Source organism: Spermophilus citellus, assembly GCF_964194105.1.
Source record: "Spermophilus citellus genome assembly, chromosome: 11".
NCBI lineage: Eukaryota > Metazoa > Chordata > Mammalia > Rodentia > Sciuridae > Spermophilus > Spermophilus citellus.
The window spans coordinates 104,220,778-104,240,843 of NC_138192.1; the positions used below are offsets into that span (position 1 = coordinate 104,220,778).

Here is a 20,066-nt window from a genome sequence, read left to right on the forward strand (position 1 = left end):
TTTGAAACATAGACACTTGTAAACTATGGAATTTGAGTATTCAAAAAGAAAATATATTATTAAGTTATCATTAAAAATAATTTGGTTTAAGGGGTTGGGGTTGTGGCTTAGTGGTAGAGCACTCGCCTAGCATGCATGAGGCCCTGGGTTTGATTCTAAGCACCACATATAAGTAAATAAAATAAAGGTATTTTTTCCACCTACAACTAAAAAAAAATTAAAAAAATAATTTGGTTTAAGAAAAATAATTTTTTTGTTCCTACATCTTCATTAGACTTGCCCTTTTTACAAAAAATTTATTTATTTTAATTAGGTGTATGAGACAGCAGAATGCATTTTGATTCATTGTATACAATTGCAGCACAACTTTACATTTCTATGGTTGTAAATGATGTAGTGTCACACCATATGTGCAGTCATACATGTACCTAGGGTAGTGATGTCCATCTCATTCCACCATCTTTCCTGCCTCCGTGCTCCCTCTTTCACCTCCCTCCCCTTTGCCAAATCAAAGTTCCTCCATTTTCCCATGCCTCCCCTTTCCTCGTTATGGATCAGTATCCACTTATCAGAGAGAACATTCGGCCTTTGGTGTTTTGGGATTGGCTTACTTCACTTAGCATGATATTCTCCAACTCCATCCATTTACCTGCAAATGCCATAATTTTATTCTCTTTTATTGCTGAGTAATATTCCACTGTGTATATATACCACAGTTTTTTTATCCATTCATCTATTGAAGGGCATCTAATTTGCTTCCAGTTTGGCTATTATGAATTGAGCTGCTATGGATATTGATGTGGCTGCATTACTATAGTATACTGAGTTTAAGTCCTTTGGGTATAGACAGAGGAGTGGGATTGCTGGGTCAAATGGTGGTTCCATTCCAAATCTTCTAAGGAATCTCCATATTGCTTTCCATATTGGTTGCATCAATTTGCAGTTCCACCAATAATGTATGAGTGTGCCTTTTCCCCCACATCCTTGCCAACACTTATTGTTGACTGTATTCTTGATAGCTGCCATTCTGACTGGTGTGAGATGAAATCTTAGAGTAGTTTTGATTTGCATTTCTCTATTTGCTAGAGATGTTAAACATTTTTTCATATATTTGTTGGTCGAATGTATATCTTCTAAGAAGTATATACTCAGCTCCTTAGCCCATTTATTGATTGGGTTGTTTGCTTTGTTGGTATTATGTTTTTTGTATTTTTGAGTTCTTTACGTATCCTGGAGGTTAGTGCTCTATTTGACATGTGTGTGGCAAAAATTTCCTCCTAAAGTGTAGGCTCTCTGTTCACCTCATTGATTGTTTCTTTTGCTGAGAAGAAGATTTTTAGTTTGAGTCCATCCCATTTATTAATTCTTGATTTTATTTCTTGTGCTTTAGGAGTCTTGTTAAGGAAGTTGGGGCCTAATCTGACATGATGAAGATTTAGGCCTACTTTTAGATTTGCCCTTTTCTGATTGCCAAGTTCACATTTTTAGTCCTTACATTGCTTCTATTTTCTCTGAAATATTTAGTAGTTATCCTCCTCTGTAAGTATATTCCCTTCTTACCTGTGCTGCTTACCCTTTACTTTTCATCTTTTTTTTAGTTGTAGATGAACACAATAACTTTATTTTAGTTATTTATTTTTATATGCATTTTGATTCATTGTACACAATTGCAGCACAACTTTTTATTTCTATGGTTGTACACAATGTAGTGTCATACCAACTGTGCAGTATAGATCAGTGTTTCTAAATGCCTATGAAGATACCTCTTCACAGCTTCCATATGACATCTAAAACCAAATTTTCTTTATTCATTTGTATATTCCTTCTCCTAGAGCCTGTTTCTCTTCTGTCTTGTAACAAGTTATCAGTGTCTCCATATATTAGTTATTCAAATTAAAATAATTAATGTTCTCTGTGAATCTATTTGCATCTGTCTTAATCCCCTGCATATAATAGCTCTTTAGGTACCTTATTCATAGATTATAGCTCTTATATATCTTTGAATGTTTTTCCTAGTTTCGTTCCCTTTTGTATAAGTTTCCCAACTGGCCTCCTTGCTGTACTTCCTCTACCAGTATTCCATCAGATTTTCAATTTATGCTCCTAATGAAATAGTGTCATTTATCTACATAAGATCAGTTCTCTGTTTGTATCAGACTGTCTCGACCTTGTGTTTGTTTTGTTTTTATTGGAAATTTTGACATATATTACATTTCATGAAAAAATGTATACAGTAGAAATAGTTATAAACGTATTCTAGGAAGATTATGTACCATGTAATAAAAGGTGTGATCAAAGCAGATTTACCCAGAAAAATGCAACTCCACATTAGGTTGATGCATTTTGTCTCTCTGAGCAATAATACCACTTGAGAAGAGGGAATTTATCATCCTTTATAGTGTTTTATTATTTGTTATTTGCAATGTTATGTTAGTATGAATTATTTTAATTTTACATAAATACAATATCTTTATTTATACTTAAATACATAACTTTTTCACTCCTACCTTTAAATTAGATATGTATATAATTATATATATATTTATATAATGAATGTATGTATATAATTTGTTATTACTGTTCTCTTCATGCCAATCAGATTGTTAAGAGATAAATGTAATAATAGCTATCTTATTTTATATTTAATGCGTACCAGGTATTTTATATGTACTACCTTTCATATTTATAACAACCCTATGATGCATTCTTCATTTCACATTTAAGAAAACACAGAGTCAGAGGAGTCATAAGGCTATAAATGGCAGATCAGAATTTGAATGTGCCACAGTCTTGGCTGGGCACAGAATCACGAGCCACTCAAGCAGGAACAAAACTTTATTTTGAAAAAGCCGCCAATACTCTGTAGGCGCTGGCAAGCCAAACCCGGTCCTCCCACGCGGGCCTCCACCGGAACCGCGCGTTCCCCGGAACCAGGGGTCCCCCGGACCTCCCCCGGAATTCCCTCCTACTATCCTTCCCCAACCAATGGGAACTCTCCATGAGTCCCGTAACATGAATCCGGTAGCAGGCCAAGGTGAACAGCGGGAGTCCAATTTCCATATGAATGTAAATCTTAACATAATCATCTCAGTGGCTAGCTGGCGTCACTTTACAACCAAAGGTGCCATACATCGTATATTTGCTTGTGGCTCCTAGCATCTGCCCCCTTCTGTTTAATTAAGCAACAAGCAATGTGGCTAGGGACCGTGCCTGGTAGGTTGTCCAATTTAACATATGGTTCTTACCCGTCATGGGAGAACTGACATTTAGGCGTCAGCTTCCTGTCTTAGGTTGAATCCATTGTAATCAGATCAACCCATCACTGACTACCGGTCCAGCATTCAGCCATGCTTGTGGATAGGCCTATGCACCAGTGGGGGGGGTGAGGTTCTTGCCTCACCTCTGTTGGCCCCCAAATTTAGCCTTGGTGCCAGTGGGGGGGTGAGGTTCTTTGCCTCACCTCTGTTGGCCCCCAAATTTTAGACCATCACTAGTAGAAGGGAGGAGGATACAGAAATGCCACGACACCAAGCCAATTGATGGCTCCTTTGGAAAAATTGCGTCACTGGTGACACCATCAGCAAAGATATGCCAGTATTACCACAATAAACATGGGGTGAGCTGGCAAGGAAATTGCATCACTGGTGACACCATCAGCAAAGATATGCCAGCAGTACCACAATTCGGTGCACCAGATGATATTTCACAATGTATGCAACTGATATATAGTCCAGGCAAGTTCTGCAAGCAGTTCAAATTGGAGGAGTCTATCAATATGTCCATTTCCTCCCAAAGTAAATCAAGTCCTTGATTGAGCATTACTTGTTGAGTTATATTCATTGATGCATCAGTTTATACAGTTTACTGTGATAGCTATCATAGAAGCTGTAGTTTGGTTTTATTTCAGTCTTCACCGGAATTGGGATGGAGATGGAAATTCTGGCAATGATGCTAAAGAGACATTATCCTGAACAGAATTATTAAATATAATGAAAAGGAAAGGTGAAAGTAAACAAACAGATCTGTTAAACTCCTTTAAAAACAATCCTTAACAGCTGTTTACCTAATTTAAATTAAACCATATAAATCACGTGAATAAAGAAAAAATTCGGATCCATTTTTTCATGAGCGCTCCTCATATAAGAAATATGGACATACACACATACAGACATACAACACAAAACAGAAGTGTGCACACAACATACAACACATAAGACAATAGTAAATAAAGGCCTTGTAACTATACCTAGGTGAAATCTCCATTGCAATGTTTAAAAACTCCACAGTCAAAAAAATAAAACACAGTCAAAAAATAAAACTGATCAGAAAAACATTAACCTAGGTTTGTATGAGCTCAAAATTAAAATAGAACTTTATGATGTGGGAAAAATGCAATAATAAAATAGATATTGAAAAAAAAAACACCTTGGTTAATCACTGTCGCAGATGTAAGAATAGCCAAGCTAGAGCTCTGGATGTCAGCTGTTATGGATTTGAGTCAAATCATCTTCTTTTTCTGTAGAAATTGTTTTAGTTAATCTCTCTGGAATCCAAATCGGTTGCTGTTCATCCTGTGGGAAAACACAGACAGCGCCCCGATTCCAGACTATCCCTGGATCTGGGCCTTTCCATTGTCCTGTTAGAATATCTTTCCAAAGTACCTTAGGCTTATGTACATTTTTTGGGTACAAATGTCTTTCCGCAGCACTAAGTCCCGATGAATCCAAATTTAAAAAGTTTAGAGTAAAAAGGGTTATTTTAAGTTTATCTTTGGGGGATATATACCCCTTTCCAATTCCCTCCTTTTGTTTTAATAAGTACATTTTAATAGTTTGATGAGCTCTTTCAACTATGCCTTGTCCTTGTGGATTGTATGGAATTCCTGTTATGTGAGTAATGCCAAATGATGAGCAAAATTGTTTAAAAGAGGTGGAAGTATAACCAGGACCATTGTCCGTTTTTAACTGTTTTGGAACGCCCACAGTGGCAAAATTTTGTAAGCAATGAGCTATAACATCTTTAGTTTTTTCTCCGGCATGAAGGGAGCCCATCAAAAATCCGGAAGAGGTATCAACTGTAACATGTAAATATTTTAATTTTCCAAATTCTGGCAAGTGTGTGACGTCCATCTGCCAAATATGGTTAGGTATCAGTACTCTAGGATTGACTCCAGGATTAACTTGTGGTAAAAATGTCACACAATTTTGACATTGTTTTATTATATGTCTGGCTTGTTCTTTAGTTATTTTAAAACGTTTTTGTAAAGTATTAGCATTGACATGGAACCTTTTATGAAAATTTATAGCTTCTTCTATTGTGGAGAAAATATGTATGTCATGTGTAGATTTATCTGCTAGTTCATTGCCCATACTAAGGGCTCCAGGCAATCCTGTATGTGCCCTGATATGACCTATAAAGAATGGATCTTTTCGGTCCCAGATTAGACTTTGTATAGTGGAAAACAAAGAGAAAACAGTAGAAGAAGGTGAAATCCTACCAGCATCTTCAAGGGATACTATAGCATTAACTACATATTGACTATCAGAAAATAAATTAAATACAGAATCTTTAAACATCATAAAAGCTTGTAATACTGCATTAAGCTCTACCTTTTGAGCTGATTGCTTGGGTACTAAAAATGTAAAAGTTTGATCAGGAGTAACTACTGCTGCTGTACCATTGTTTGACCCATCAGTGAATATATTTGGAGCATTTATGATAGGGGTTTTTCTTGTCATTTTTGGAAAAACTACAGGATGCTTAGACCAAAAAGACAACAAAGGATTAGATGGTAAGTGATTATCAAATGAAACACTAGTTTTACACATGATTATTGCCCAAGTATTTAACTCATTAGCTAACTCATCAATTTGATCCATAGTATATGGAGTAATAATTTTATTGGGAGAAATCCCAAATACTCCCTTAGCTGCTTTTATTCCTTTGAGTATCAATTGTCCTACAGCCTCAGGATATCTAGTAAGAATAGTGTTAGGAGAATAAGATAAATGTATCCACAATAATGGACCTTCCTGCCAAAATACTCCTGTAGGAATATTTTTTGTTGGTAGTATAATAAATAATAAAGGCAAACTTATATCAATTCTATCCAAATGCATATTTTCCATATATGTTTCAATGATTTTTAATGTCTTTCTTGCTTCAGGCGTTAACATGCGGGGTGAATTTGGATCTGATGGACCTTTTAGAATATCAAATAAAGGTCCCAACTCTCCTGTTGGTATGCCTAGATAAGGCCTTATCCAATTTATGTCTCCCAATAACTTTTGAAAGTCATTAAGTGATCTGAGTTGATCTACTCGTATTTGAATTTTTGGTGGACGGACCATGGTTGAGGATAATAGAACTCCTAAATAATTAATTGGAAGATTTAATTGTACTTTATCTATTGCTATCTCTAGATTATAATTTTTCAATAAGTTTGTAAGTGTGGCATAACATTCTAGTAATGTGTTTTTATCTTTATGTGCCAATAACACATCATCCATATAGTGAAATATTTGTAGTTCAGGATTTTGGTTTCTAAGTGGCTGGATTGCTTTATTAACATAAATTTGACACATAGTTGGGCTGTTAGCCATCCCTTGAGGGAGTACTTTCCATTCATATCTCTGATCAGGACCTTCATGATTCAGTGCAGGGATAGTAAATGCAAAATGTGGACTATCCTCGGGATGAATTGGAATTGAAAAGAAACAATCTTTAATATCTATAGCTAAAACATGCCAGGTTTTTGGTAAAGCAGACAATTGAGGAATCCCTGATTGAGCAGGTCCCATAATAACCATCTCATTATTAATGGCTCTTAAATCTTGTAATAATCTCCATTTACCAGATTTCTTTTTAATGACAAAAATGGGAGTATTATGGGGGGATACGGAAGGTTGTATATGTCCTTCCGCTAATTGTTGTCTGACCAAGTCATGGGCTACTTGTATCAGGGGCCACTGAGGAACCCACACTGGTCTTTCTGATTTCCAAGTAATTTTGATTGTCTCAGTGGCCCTTTCTGAAAACCCAATTCATGTCTATTTATTTCTTGATCTATTTGAATAGGTGCTGTCATACCTTGTTCTTGTTCTCTTAATCTTTTTTCTTTCCTAAAGCCTTGTTTAGCCCTAGTAGTGGGCGCGTTAGGATTGATGTTGTTTGTTAATGTCAATCCTAATTGATCTAGGACATCTCGTCCCCATAAATTTACAGGAAGATGATCTAATACATAGGGCTGTATAGTTCCTTCACATCCTTTAGGATCCCTCCAATCTAATACCATTGCGCTTCTATTGGGATTAGTCGCCACTCCTAGGCCTCGAAGCGTTTGAGTGGCTTGTTGTAATGGCCAATGTTTTGGCCATTCTTGACGAGATATGATGCTGAGGTCAGCACCTGTGTCCAGCAGCCCATTAAAGTCATGTCCTTGAATATTTAATTTTAGCATTGGGCGAGAATCTAAATTTAAAGACAGCATAGCCCAATCTACACCTGTGGAGCCTAATCCCTTGGAACCTCTTTCTACATTACAACTGGAAAATTTATCATGCAGGCTGGGTATTATTAATAACTGTGCTATTCTATCTCCTGGTGAAATTACTGATATACCTCTTGGAGAACTAGCTATAATTTTTATTTCACCCTCATAATCGGGATCAATTACCCCAGGACTTATCATAAGTCCTTTTAGTGTAGAAGAACTGCGTCCCAATAATAAGCCTACTGTTCCCTGGGGAAGAGGTCCTTTTACTCCTGTGGGAATGATTTGAACTCCCATCTCTGGAGTTAGTACTGCTCTGGCAGAGGCGCAGATGTCCAGCCCTGCGCTCCCTCTAGTTTGTCTGATGAGGGATTTAATGGATAATGCGTCCTGGGCACTACCTTGATGGTGCTGTTGGGTTCCTCCATTGCCCCATATATTTGTGGTTTTGGGCCCCGGGGCATTGGGCCCTCTAGTCCGTTTTTTGGCAATGGAGCCTGATACCTTTCTCCACGATATCGTGGGTAAACACTTGGTCCTTGTCCGTTTTTTGATAATGGAATACCCTCTATGGTGGTTTGAGAACGGCATTCATTAGCCCAATGTTTCCCTCTATGGCATTGTGGGCAAATACCCGGTATTCTATTCCTTTGATACCCAGCTTTGTTAAACCCTCCTCTTATGGGGCAACTCCTTTTAAAATGTCCTGTTTGATTACAATTATAGCATGTTTTTGGCCTGGCATCTAAAGCCTGTTGTACTGCTGCTAAGACTTGCCCTTGTTCATTAATGTCTCTACATAATTTAATATATGTGTTTAAATCTTCATGTCTCCATAGTCTAATGACCTCTCTGCAGCAACGATTTGCTTGGTCATAAGCCAGTTGTTTTATAAATGGCATTACCTGTTCTGTATTACCAAATATCCTAGAGGCTGACTGAATAAGTCTATCTACAAATTCAGCGTAAGGTTCATTAGTTCCTTGTATTACCTTAGATAATTGACCTTGTAAGTCTCCATGCCCCTGTAAAGTTTTCCGTGCCCTAACTGCATCTACAGCAATTTGTGCGTATACGCCAGGGTCATATTCAATTTGCTGTCTTTGACCCTCATAAGGTCCCTTTCCCAATAGCATCTCTGTATTTCTTTGAGGGTAACCAGCTTCTGCATTTTGCCTAGCTGTCTCCATGCAAAATTCCTCATTGGCAACCTTCCATAACAAATATTGTCCTCCGTTTAGCACAGATCGACACATGTTAGCCCAATCTGCTGGTGTCATGTCCAAGTTGATAACAGATTCGACCATGCTTATTGTAAAGGGAGCTTGCAGCCCATAGGTTGTTACAGCCTCCTTTAATTGCTTTATTGTTTTGAAATCTAAAGTACGGTGAATTCGTTGCCCTCCTGCCTGCTCAAGTACAGGGCATGCTAATCTTTGGGGGGTTCTGTCTCAGAATTCCGTCCATCAACTATGGGAGTTGAGGGCCGCTCAGCGGTAGATGGAGCTGTTGGTTGAATTACGCCCTCTGGTGAGAGAACGGAGTTGGTAGCAACCTCCTGTTGTAATTCTCCACCTGATGGCTGCTTTTCCTCTAAGCTTACTTTCTTTAAATTTTCCTCTGTCTGACTAGCTTGAGAGACCTTCTCTTTTGCTTGACCTATCGTTTTTTCTACCATAGTCTGGACCTCTAACAATTTACTTAACAGTTTTTCGGTTTGTTTTTTACTGGATTCTAATCTACTATAAAGGTAACGTAACCCAATAAGATAGGATAAAACAAAGCCGAAACAGAATGAAACAAAAACGGAGCAGAGAATGGTTGTATCGATTTTCTCTTTCTCAGGGCCGAATAACTTCAAACCTTGAGCCAACCATTTTTCCCAGTTCGCCTGAGAAAATTCTAGGGCTAGGGAGCTCGAAATAAAAACAAAATAAATCAAAACAAGAACACACTGTTTTTTGAGATGGTCACCCATCCTGTCGCCTTCCCTCAGGGGCGAGCAATTTTACTCACCTCTAAGCTTCAGGCGTTCCCCGTACGGGCCGCCAAATGCCGCAGTCTTGGCTGGGCACAGAATCACGAGCCACTCAAGCAGGAACAAAACTTTATTTTGAAAAAGCCGCCAATACTCTGTAGGCGCTGGCAAGCCAAACCCGGTCCTCCCACGCGGGCCTCCACCGGAACCGCGCGTTCCCCGGAACCGGGGGTCCCCCGGACCTCCCCTGGAATTCCCTCCTACTATCCTTCCCCAACCAATGGGAACTCTCCATGAGTCCCGTAACATGAATCCGGTAGCAGGCCAAGGTGAACAGCGGGAGTCCAATTTCCATATGAATGTAAATCTTAACATAATCATCTCAGTGGCTAGCTGGCATCACTTTACAACCAAAGGTGCCATACATCGTATATTTGCTTGTGGCTCCTAGCAGAATGTAGATGTACCACCTCACAGCTCATGTTGTTACGGTATACTAGCCCTGCCTTCCTACAAAATGTTTAGTTTATAAAATATGTTATACTTACTTTGTGTGTAAAAGGACAAGACTGGTGCTTCTTAATGGTCACTTCAAGTCTGAAGGAAAATGAATATTCCTTCGGGATAACTCCCGGGATTTATTTAAAAAGGATAAGACTGTCAACAGTGATATAACTTTCCTATATATGTATGAATGTGTGTGTGTGTGTGTGTGTGTGTGTGTGTGTGTGTATGTGAGAGATAGAGAGAAAGAGAGATTTATCTATTAAATCCCATGTGCTCCAGAAAGCAACACTTCAGGTTTTAATAATTTCTTAGTATTTCTTTAGTGTAAATGTGTAATAAAATAGTTCTATTACATTAATATAGTAAGAGTGATTGTTTTTTTTACTTAATCATTGACATGCTTTAGAATTAAGGTATGGTTAATGGAGTAGTGTCAGTCATCTACATAAAATTGGTTCTTTGTACATATTAGAGTACTTGACCTATTTGTGAATCAAATCATAATAGCTACTGTATTTTTAAAACATTTATTCCTTTTTCCACTTGTTTAATAATAATAATTTTATAATCATCATCAAATATCATATTCTAAATCAAAGTACTTTCCTATAACACATATTATTGGATTAAGAGATTATAGAAGGACCAGGGCTGGAGTTGTGGCCCAGCGGTAGAGCACTCGCCTGGCATATGCAAGGCACTGGGTTTAATCCTCAGCACTATATAAAAATAAATAAATAAAATGAAAGTATTGTGAAAAGAAAAAAAATATAGAAGGACCAAAATACTATTTTTTATTTCATGTTTAATAAATATTTTGTTTCGGGGCTGGGGATGTGGTCACGTGGTAGCACGCTCACCTAGCATGCGTGAGGCATTGGGTTTGATTCTCGGCATCACATAAAAATAAAATAAAGATATTGTGTCCACCTGAAACTAAAAAATAAATATTTAATAAATAAATAAATAAATATTTTGTGTTTAAACAGGTGTCCAACACTCACAGCCTTCCAGCGATTCATTGCTTTTGGAAGTAGTGAAACAAGTTAAGGTTAGTGATATGGAAGAAGATAAATTAGAACTTCTTGAAGAGGACATAACAGCAAGAATAAATATGTATGTATAAGTACTTGAAAGAATTTGAAATGATTTTATTCTAAAAAATGGGATTGCAAAAGTGAATTTGCTTGAAATTCTAATCATGTATTTCTTTTTTTTAAAAAGAGAGAGAGAATTTTTAATTTTTTTTTTTTTTTTTTTTTTTTAGTTTTCGGCAGACACAACATCTTTGTTTGTATGTGGTGCTGAGGACCGAACCCCACACGCACGCCAGGCACGTTCGCCACCGCTTGAGCCACATCCCCAGCCCTCTAATCATGTATTTCTACCGTCCAATAGTTAACACTATATTAACTGTTATTATCTGAGCTTACTGAGATTATAGAGTTAGGTTTCTTAGAATTGGATCACTTGGAACTCAACCTAAAATATTTTTGAACTGGGGCTGGGGTTGTGGTTCAACGGTAAAGCACTTGCCTGGCACGTGAGAGGTGTTGGGTTCTATCATCAGCACCACATAAAAATAAATAAATAAAGGTATTAAAAATTTTTTTTGAACCAAAAGGAAATGAAAACAATGTATGAAATGTGTGAGGTGTAGCTAAACTGTATTTTGGTAGAAATGTGCAGCAGAGGGGCTGAGGATGTAGTTCAGTGGCAGAGTGCTTGATTAGCATGCATAGAGCTCTGGGTTTGGTCCCCAGTACTGCCAAAAGAAATAAGAAATATACAACATAAAATGTGAGTGCAGAAGAAAAATATATATATAAAATAAATTGGTGGAAAAGAAAACAAAAAAATTTTTTAAAAAAGAAACACCTGTTTATTTAAAAGTAAGCTTAGAGGGCTGGGTTGTGCTCAATGGTAGAGCACTTGCCTAGCATGTATGAGACACTGGATTTGATCCTCAGCATCACATAAAAAAACAAATAAAATAAAGGTATTGTATCCATTAAAAAAATAAATACATCTAGAGCAGAAAAACAGAAACCTCTAGCCAGGTTGATTAGGAATAAGGGGAACACAGCATAAATTGCCAGTATCGAAATGAAAGAAGAGATATTGCTACAAATATAAAAGTAATTAAAAAAGAATAATAATGCAACTTTATGCCAGTAAACTTGGTGATTTAAATGTATAGATTTAATATATATTTAATAGAGTACCTTAAAGAAGAAATTGATGACCTAAATACCTTAAGTCATATTTCAAAAATTTTAATATATAAATATAAAATATATTAATTTCTCCTTCATGTTACTGTTGTTATGTATTTTAGACTTATATTTTCCATGTAATCACCAGTCTTGTGTCCTTGGGTTGTATGTATTTAGTTACCATCTGATGTCATTCATTTTCTTTCAGCCTGAAGGTCTTCCTTTAGTATTTCTTAAAGAAAGGTCTGATAGCCACAAATTCTCTTAGTTTTTGTTACCCCTGGAAGTCATTGTGTTCACTTTTTGGCTTTTTTGTTGTTATTTTTCATTTGTTGTTTTTTCCCTTCAAGGCAGGGTCTCACTGTGTTGCCCAGGCTGGTCTCAAACTTGGGATCCTTTGCCTCAGTCTCCTGAGTAGCTGGGATTACACACCTCTCTTGACTCCTTTTTAAAATCAATTTATACTTCATCTAATCTAAAATTTACTATTGTGAAATATATGTTTCACTGATTTCTTAATATTCACTAGGTTGTGCATCCATCTCTGCAATCTAATTACAGAACATTTTTATCATCCCAAAAGGAAATCTTGTACCTTTTCATAGTATAGCCATTCAGGTGGTTTGAAATAGTATCTCATTTGCATTTCCCTAATGCCTAATGTTGGCGAACATTTTTTCATGTGTTTATTGTATGCTAATATGTCTTCTTTGGTGAAGTGTCTATGCAAATCTTTTGCCAATTTTTAAATTGTATTATTTTGTCTTTTTTATTATTGAGTTCTAAGGGTTGTTTATTTATGCTAGATACAAGCCCCTTATCAGATGTATGATTTGCAAATATTTTCTTCTATTGGATGGTTGTCTTTCACTTTATTTTTTTTTAAGTATACATGCATATATATTACACACACACACACACACACACACACACACACACCCCTTTCAGATAGGCTCTTGTCATGGTACACAAGCTGGTCTCAAACCACTCGTGGCCTAAAGCCATCTTCCTGCCTCATCCTCCCAAGTAGTTAGGAGAACTACAAGCACACACCACTGTACTAGGCTGTCAGTTTCTTAATAATGTCCTTTGTAGAGAGTCTAATTTTTTGTTTTGTTTTGTTTTGTTTTGTTTTGTTTTCATAATTACTTTACTGACACACTGAATAGAAAATCTTAATACAAAGAAGAAATACATGCCAGGTTAAACAGAAATGGTAGTCATCCTGGCTGGTAATTAAATGAATTTGTTTTAATACATAATAGTAAGTTTGAGAAGTCTAATTTTGATGAAGTGATTTATTGTTTTCTTTGGTTTCTTAGGCTTTTAGTGACATATGTAGTAAACCCTTGCCTAATCTAAAGTCATTCAGGTTTAGTCGTGTGGTTTAAGAGCTTTGTTCTTTTATTCTTACATACATAGATTGTGAGTTTCATAGATTTTGAGTTTACTTGTATATAATGTGATTTCAGGGTCCAAATTCACATTTTTGCATGTGATTATCTAGGTGTCCCAGAACCATTGCCTTCATTAATTATGGATGCTTTTACTAGATATGAAATTCTTGTAAGATTTTTTTCTCAGCAGTTTGAATACCTCACTTCTGGCATGAATTTACTAGATGTCAGACTCATTAATTTTAAATTGAAGAACCAAAACATTCTCTGTTGTTGAATATAAATAACCTTCATTCTATTTTTTTCTTTTAAATTACTCACTATTTCATTTATTACTGTAAATATTGAAATTTCACTGTTTAAGAAAATATTCTTTCCAGCAATTTTTTTAATGCTCTAGCTTTAAATAAAGGGTTGTAATATTACCAGGTAAGTTGGTGATACTGGTAGAGTATTCTCATGAAAATCTATTGGAAACAAAATTCGACTTAGCCATTGTTATCCTAGGCACAAGACATATGTGAAGTATCTTTTATGTATAATCAGTGTCTACCAATTAAAAAAAAAATCTAGGCCTAAAGAACAGCTGGATTAGGCCAATAATGTAGCTCAATTGTAGAGCAGTTGCCTGTCATGTGCAAGGCCGTGGTTCAATCCCCAGTACCACCAAAACAAAAACACACACTTGGCTTGGCTTGAGAGATTTTCCTGAATAACATTCTCCTGTGAAGGAGGGCTTCCCATTTTTTTTTACCTACCCAGCAATTAAAGTCACCTAGGCAACTGGAAGAAACTCCCTTTCTAGTTACTCCTTCTAACAAATATAAATGATAACATTTCTTTAATACAAGGGTATGCAACAATAACTCTTTGTATTATTTCTACATCCTTTGTCAGGAGGATGCTCTAATGGTGATGCTCTAGTTTTAATTAGTCTCACAATCTCTTTTACAATTTAAAAATCATAATTAGATGCTGAGCACAGTAGTACATTCCTATAATCCCAACTAGTTCAAGGTCAACCTCAGCAACATAGCAAGACCCATCTCAAGGCTGAAGATGTAGCTCAGATGAAGAGCACTAGCTTTGCATGCTTAAAGTCCCTTGTTCAATCCTTAGTACCCGGGGGCGGGGGGGCAAAAGTCAAAGTAAAATAAAGGTATTGTGTCTGTCTACAACTAAAATATATTTTTAAAAAGTACTTAAAATTATCTACAAAACACCACTAAATGGGCTGGGGCTGGCCCAGTGGCAGAGTGCATGCCTAGCATGTGTAAGGCACTGGATTCGATCCTTAGCACCCCATGAAAATAAACGAATAAAATAAAGGCATCTGTCCATCTATAGCTACAAAAATAATTAAAAAACCACTAATAATACGCTCTTTTATTCACAGATTTATATATTCCCTGGGTCAATTCATGTGCTCCAGAACACAGAAATATTATCTCCAGTAAAACTAAAATGACATTATGACCAATGTTGCTGCATTGTTAAAACTTTATTTCATTTGTTTGTTTATTTTTATATGGTGCTGAGGATCTTACCCAGTGCCTCAAACATGTTAGGCAAATGCTCTACCAGTTTGCCACATCCAAGCCCTATTCCTACATTTTTATCTGTCTTGTGCCTGTTGTATTATTTACTGTTTTGCTTAAATGGGTCATATAAAATTAAAATGTGAAGCATATTGTTCATGAAATTGAATCATTGGACAATAAAATTAATATTTAAGTAATTTAATATGAACTAGAGTGTTTCTTATAGGTATTTCACTATGTTTATATACATAAGGTTTATTTTTTTCCATTTAAGCAGGATAAATTGATGGGTGGAGTTTTTATTTATTTATTTTTTAAAATATGTTTAGTGATGAGAAAGAAGAGCAGGATCAAAAAGAAAAATTGATGTTGACAGAAGACTGTGAATTGATTACAATAATTGATGTAATTCCTGGCAGATTAGAAATCACTACGCAACACATTTACTTCCATGATGGCAGCATTGAAAAAGAAGATGGTAAGGAGTTCTGGGGAAATAATTTATGTTTAATAATTAAATATCCAGTTTAATCATGAATAAGAAGAATATAATAAGATGGGACAGTGAAAGTGTAGTCTGTTGTGTAAAATTAAAAATGATAACTCATTATGGATTTAAATTTATTCAATGTTAAAGGGGGAATGCTTTTATGTTTTATTTACTTTGAAAGACTCAGCTTGAGGGGATTTTAATAAACTTAAGTTGTAAAAGACAATCTTAATTTATCATACCTTTGAAAGTATACTTACTCTTATAAATTTCTTACCTAATCCTTCATGTAATAATAAAAGGCTGATTATATCTTTACAATACCAACATAGAAGTCTGGGTTTATAGCTCAGAAGTAGAGCACTTGCCTAGCATGTTTGAGGCACTGGGTTTGATTCTTAGCACTGTGTATAAATAAATAAATAAAACAAAGGTCCATTGATAACTAAAAACTTTTTTAAAATGAATAAAATGTCAACATTAAAAAGGTTTCTAAGATAGAATATATTTTCTATTCTTGTGGGTAAGCAGTAGAAGAGCTATAGAACTTTTAAAATAGTTTTAAAAGAAATAGTTTAAACATCCTTTAAATTTAATAAATAGTTTTATAATCGACAATCCCTTTTCCCTAAGTGCTACCTTGACAGGAACAAGAAGATACTTTCTGTGTATGAGTAATTAAAAAGATTTTTTTTCTATTTTCAGGAGTAGGTTTTGATTTCAAGTGGCCTCATTCTCAAATTCGTGAGATTCACTTACGGCGCTACAACTTAAGGAGATCAGCTCTTGAAATTTTTCATGTTGATCAATCCAACTATTTTCTAAATTTCAAGAAGGAGGTATGCTACCTTTCTGACAATCCCAAAGTATTAGCTTGAAGTCATTTTCCAGCTAGTAAGCTCTAATGGGACTTTGGTCCAACTAAAGTTCAAAAGTGAATTTTATTACTTTATATTTATATAGCTTTGAATAATTCACTACACAGTAAAGGTAGAAATTATGTTTATTACAAATAAAAGTTACTAAATTGTTCTATTTTCCAAATGATAGGAAATAACAAAGCTAATTTTTTTATTATTATTTTAGTTGTAGTTGGACACAACACTTTATTTTATTTATTTATTTTTATGTGGTGCTGAGGATCGAACCCAGGGCCTTACACATGCTAGGCAAGGGACCTACCGCTGAGCCACAACCCCAGCCCACAGAACTAAATTTCAGCCAGACTTGAGCAAGTTTTCTAGTTCAAATCTAATGCTTTTTCCATTATACAGTACAATTTTTGCAAAAGCTAGATGGTGTAACTTTACCAACTGCCATTTTATGTTGCTATATCAAAATATCTGAGACCAAGTAATTTAAAAGAATAGAAGTTAATTTGGCTTGTAATTTTGTAGGCTAGGAAGTTCGAGTAGAGAAGTTAAAACCGTAATCCACTGTTTATATGACATGTCTAGAATAAGCAAACCCGTAAAGATAGAAAGTAGAGGATAGGAAAGGCAGCAGAATACAACAGACACTAGTATGGCAGTAGGTAAAAACGTGGATGTGTAACCGATGTGATTCTGCAATCTGTATATGGGGTAAAAATGGGAGTTCATAACCCACTTGAATCAAATGTATGAAATATGATATGTCAAGAGCTTTGTAATGTTTTGAACAAATAATTTAAAAAAAGAAAGTAGACTTGTGGTGTTAAGGAGATAAAGAGGCAGAACTGGGAATAACTACTAATAAATAAGGGTTTTCTGTTGATGGGGGAGTGATGAAAATTTTCTAAAGCTAGATAATGGTGATAGTTGCATAGCTCTGATTATACTAAAAGGGTGAATTGTATCTCAATAAAGCTGTTACAAAGACTATAACCCAAGTTTGTTGAGCAGTTTTTAAACTACACAATGGTATATTTTGTAGGTTAGAAACAAAGTATATAGTAGGCTGTTGTCACTTCATTCTCCCAATAGTTATGGAACAAGATCACCACAGGAATTATTCAAAGCATCAGGATTGACACAGGTAGGGAATTTTTGAGTCACTGTGTTCATTTTATATCAGAAATTTTTCTTAAAAGTAAAACTTGATTCTTGCAATTATTTTCTTTTGATTATTACAACTATTATTCTTTCATTAAGTCTGATCTTTTGAATTCTTTAAATCTTCTTTTGTTTCCTTCACATATACCAATTTCTTATCCCTTTAACTACCATATCATTCATTTTATGGGTATACCCTTTAGTAACTTTGTCTTTTTAAACAAATAATATGGACTTTTAGTTTTTAAATAAAAATAGTACATGAGTGAAGAAGAAAAAAAAAAAAAGAGGAAAAGTGCCCTGGAAAAGGTAAACAAAAAATTGCCCTTTTACCAGCTAATGCTAATTAATGCTCTCTTGAATTATATTTCCACTTATATCTCAATGTGTTTTGAATTTGTACTTCTAGAACCCAAAGGAAAGCTGTTAGTTTTTGCTTTCTAGGATTGTTAGTAGTTTCTTAATCAGAATAGCTCTGTTTTTCCTGACAGATATTCATCTTTCTTAAGTTTTTGTCTCATTCTAGAGTTATCAGCAGTTCTTTCTCTTTTTTCTTTATTTTTGGTGCTGGAGATTGAACCCAGGGCCTCATGTGTGCTAAACCTTACCGTGAGCTATATACAATACCAGTCATTTTACTATTGCCAGTGAAATAAGCTTTACTTAATAATGTACATTCTCTTTTGCCTATATAATATACTTGATTAAGTATTGATTCTTCAACCTGGCATTTAAAACAGTTGGGCATTCTTTAAGTGTAAATATATATAATTGCAAATGTGTGTGTGTGTGTGTGTGTGTGTGTGTGTGTGTTCTATTTCTCACTGTTCACTATATGTTTTGCTTAAGGTACATGGTAAAGTTAATACTAATCTGTCAGCAAAACTCAAGCATGCTCCCACTGTGTATAGTAATTAGAAGGCTAGGTATAGGGAGGCAATTCATCAGAAACAATGATTATCTCTTTCCTTAGAAAATTTTCTACCTAATATGTAAAATCTCATCTACAATTGCTTTATAATGGTAGTTTTCTTTGGATAGCTAATATACTGTTGAAGTAATACTAGCTTATGGTATATTAAGTTTTACCATATTAAGGGTAGTTTTAGTATATCACAATAATGTTTTTTAATACATATACTTATGTAAGTTTTCAAGTAGGATGGTCCTTTGAAAAGTTAAAATTTTAAGATATTCAAATAAAGCATTTAAAGACTAAATTCTTATCAAAGACTCCTTAGACTATATTATAAAATTTATGTTCAGTTTTTGTTTCCTAGAAATATATTTTAAAAGGAAACAAAAAGTGAGGAAAATTGATTTATTTCCATTTTAAGCTTCTTTTTATCCATTTATCAAGTAGGTAGAGATAATGTTCACAAAAGATTGCGTTGGTCTTGTTGGTAATACTTGCCAGCTTCTAAGAGAGATAGATTATATATTTCTGTTATTGCTCTTTTTCATACTGTCTAGAAATGGGTGAACAGAGAGATATCAAATTTTGACTACCTCATTCAAATAAATACAATAGCAGGACGAACCTATAATGACCTTGCACAATATCCTGTGGTAAGTTTTGTAAAAATGTCATAAATATTAAATTACCTTTCAGTTTTATAATATAGAAAATTATATGCATGATCCTTTTTTATTTTTTAATATACGTATCTGGGGACTGGGGCATAACTCAGTGATAGAATGCTTGCCTTGTATATTTGAGCGCCTGAGTTTGATTCCTAGTGCAGCGTACACAAGCATACACACACTCACACACAGGTATAAAAACACCCTTGTTACCTTTATGTATATTTTCTCCCCTGATATTTTCAAGAAATATATAAATATGAAGAATAATGAAAAAGTAAAAGCCATTTTCTTTTACTTCATTGAAAATGTTCCAATGGAATTATAGAAAATACTCTGTTGAACTAAAGATGAATATTTTCTTTATTCCCAGCAGTGCAAAAAAAAGATGAATATTTAAAATATTTAAAGTATTTGCAATAAGGAAAGGTATTTTTAGAGACTATATCTTTCTGTCTTTATGTAAGCATTTGATATTGAATATGGGGATATTAGCTTCTCTAGTAAGGAATGTCTAAGTTGTAAATTGTGACTTTTTTTAGTTTCCTTGGATTTTACAAGATTATACTTCAGAAGAGTTGGATCTTAATAACCCCACTGTATTTCGAGATCTTTCCAAACCAATTGGAGTAGTTAATGATAAAAATGCCAAAGCTATGAGAGAAAAGTAAGTGTTTTATAACCCTTTTTAGGAAAACTCTGTTTATTTGAATTTGTATTGATTTCTTCCAAGATCAACCAAATGTTATCTGTTTTTAATGTATGACTAATTTTGATAATCATATGATAATCGCTTCACTAAATTTTCTTAAGTATTTTGGTAGCTCT

At 34.9% G+C, this 20,066-nt stretch overlaps 1 protein-coding gene across 7 annotated transcripts in view; it reads left to right on the forward strand.

Moving 5' to 3' along the window:
• Positions 1–20,066, forward strand: part of NBEAL1 (neurobeachin like 1) — a 199,488-nt gene that overhangs the window by 138,166 nt on the left and 41,256 nt on the right. For all 7 annotated transcript variants that reach the window (XR_014017998.1, XM_081261110.1, XM_081261111.1 and 4 more), the window contains 6 exons: positions 10,967–11,093; positions 15,461–15,609; positions 16,327–16,460; positions 17,536–17,637; positions 19,128–19,223; positions 19,781–19,905. Coding sequence is in view for 6 of the 7 variants with exons in the window: in XM_081261110.1 (XP_081117236.1) it covers positions 10,967–11,093; positions 15,461–15,609; positions 16,327–16,460; positions 17,536–17,637; positions 19,128–19,223; positions 19,781–19,905 (733 nt within the window). In the remaining variant the exon portion in view is untranslated. The remainder of the gene's footprint in view (positions 1–10,966; positions 11,094–15,460; positions 15,610–16,326; positions 16,461–17,535; positions 17,638–19,127; positions 19,224–19,780; positions 19,906–20,066) is intronic.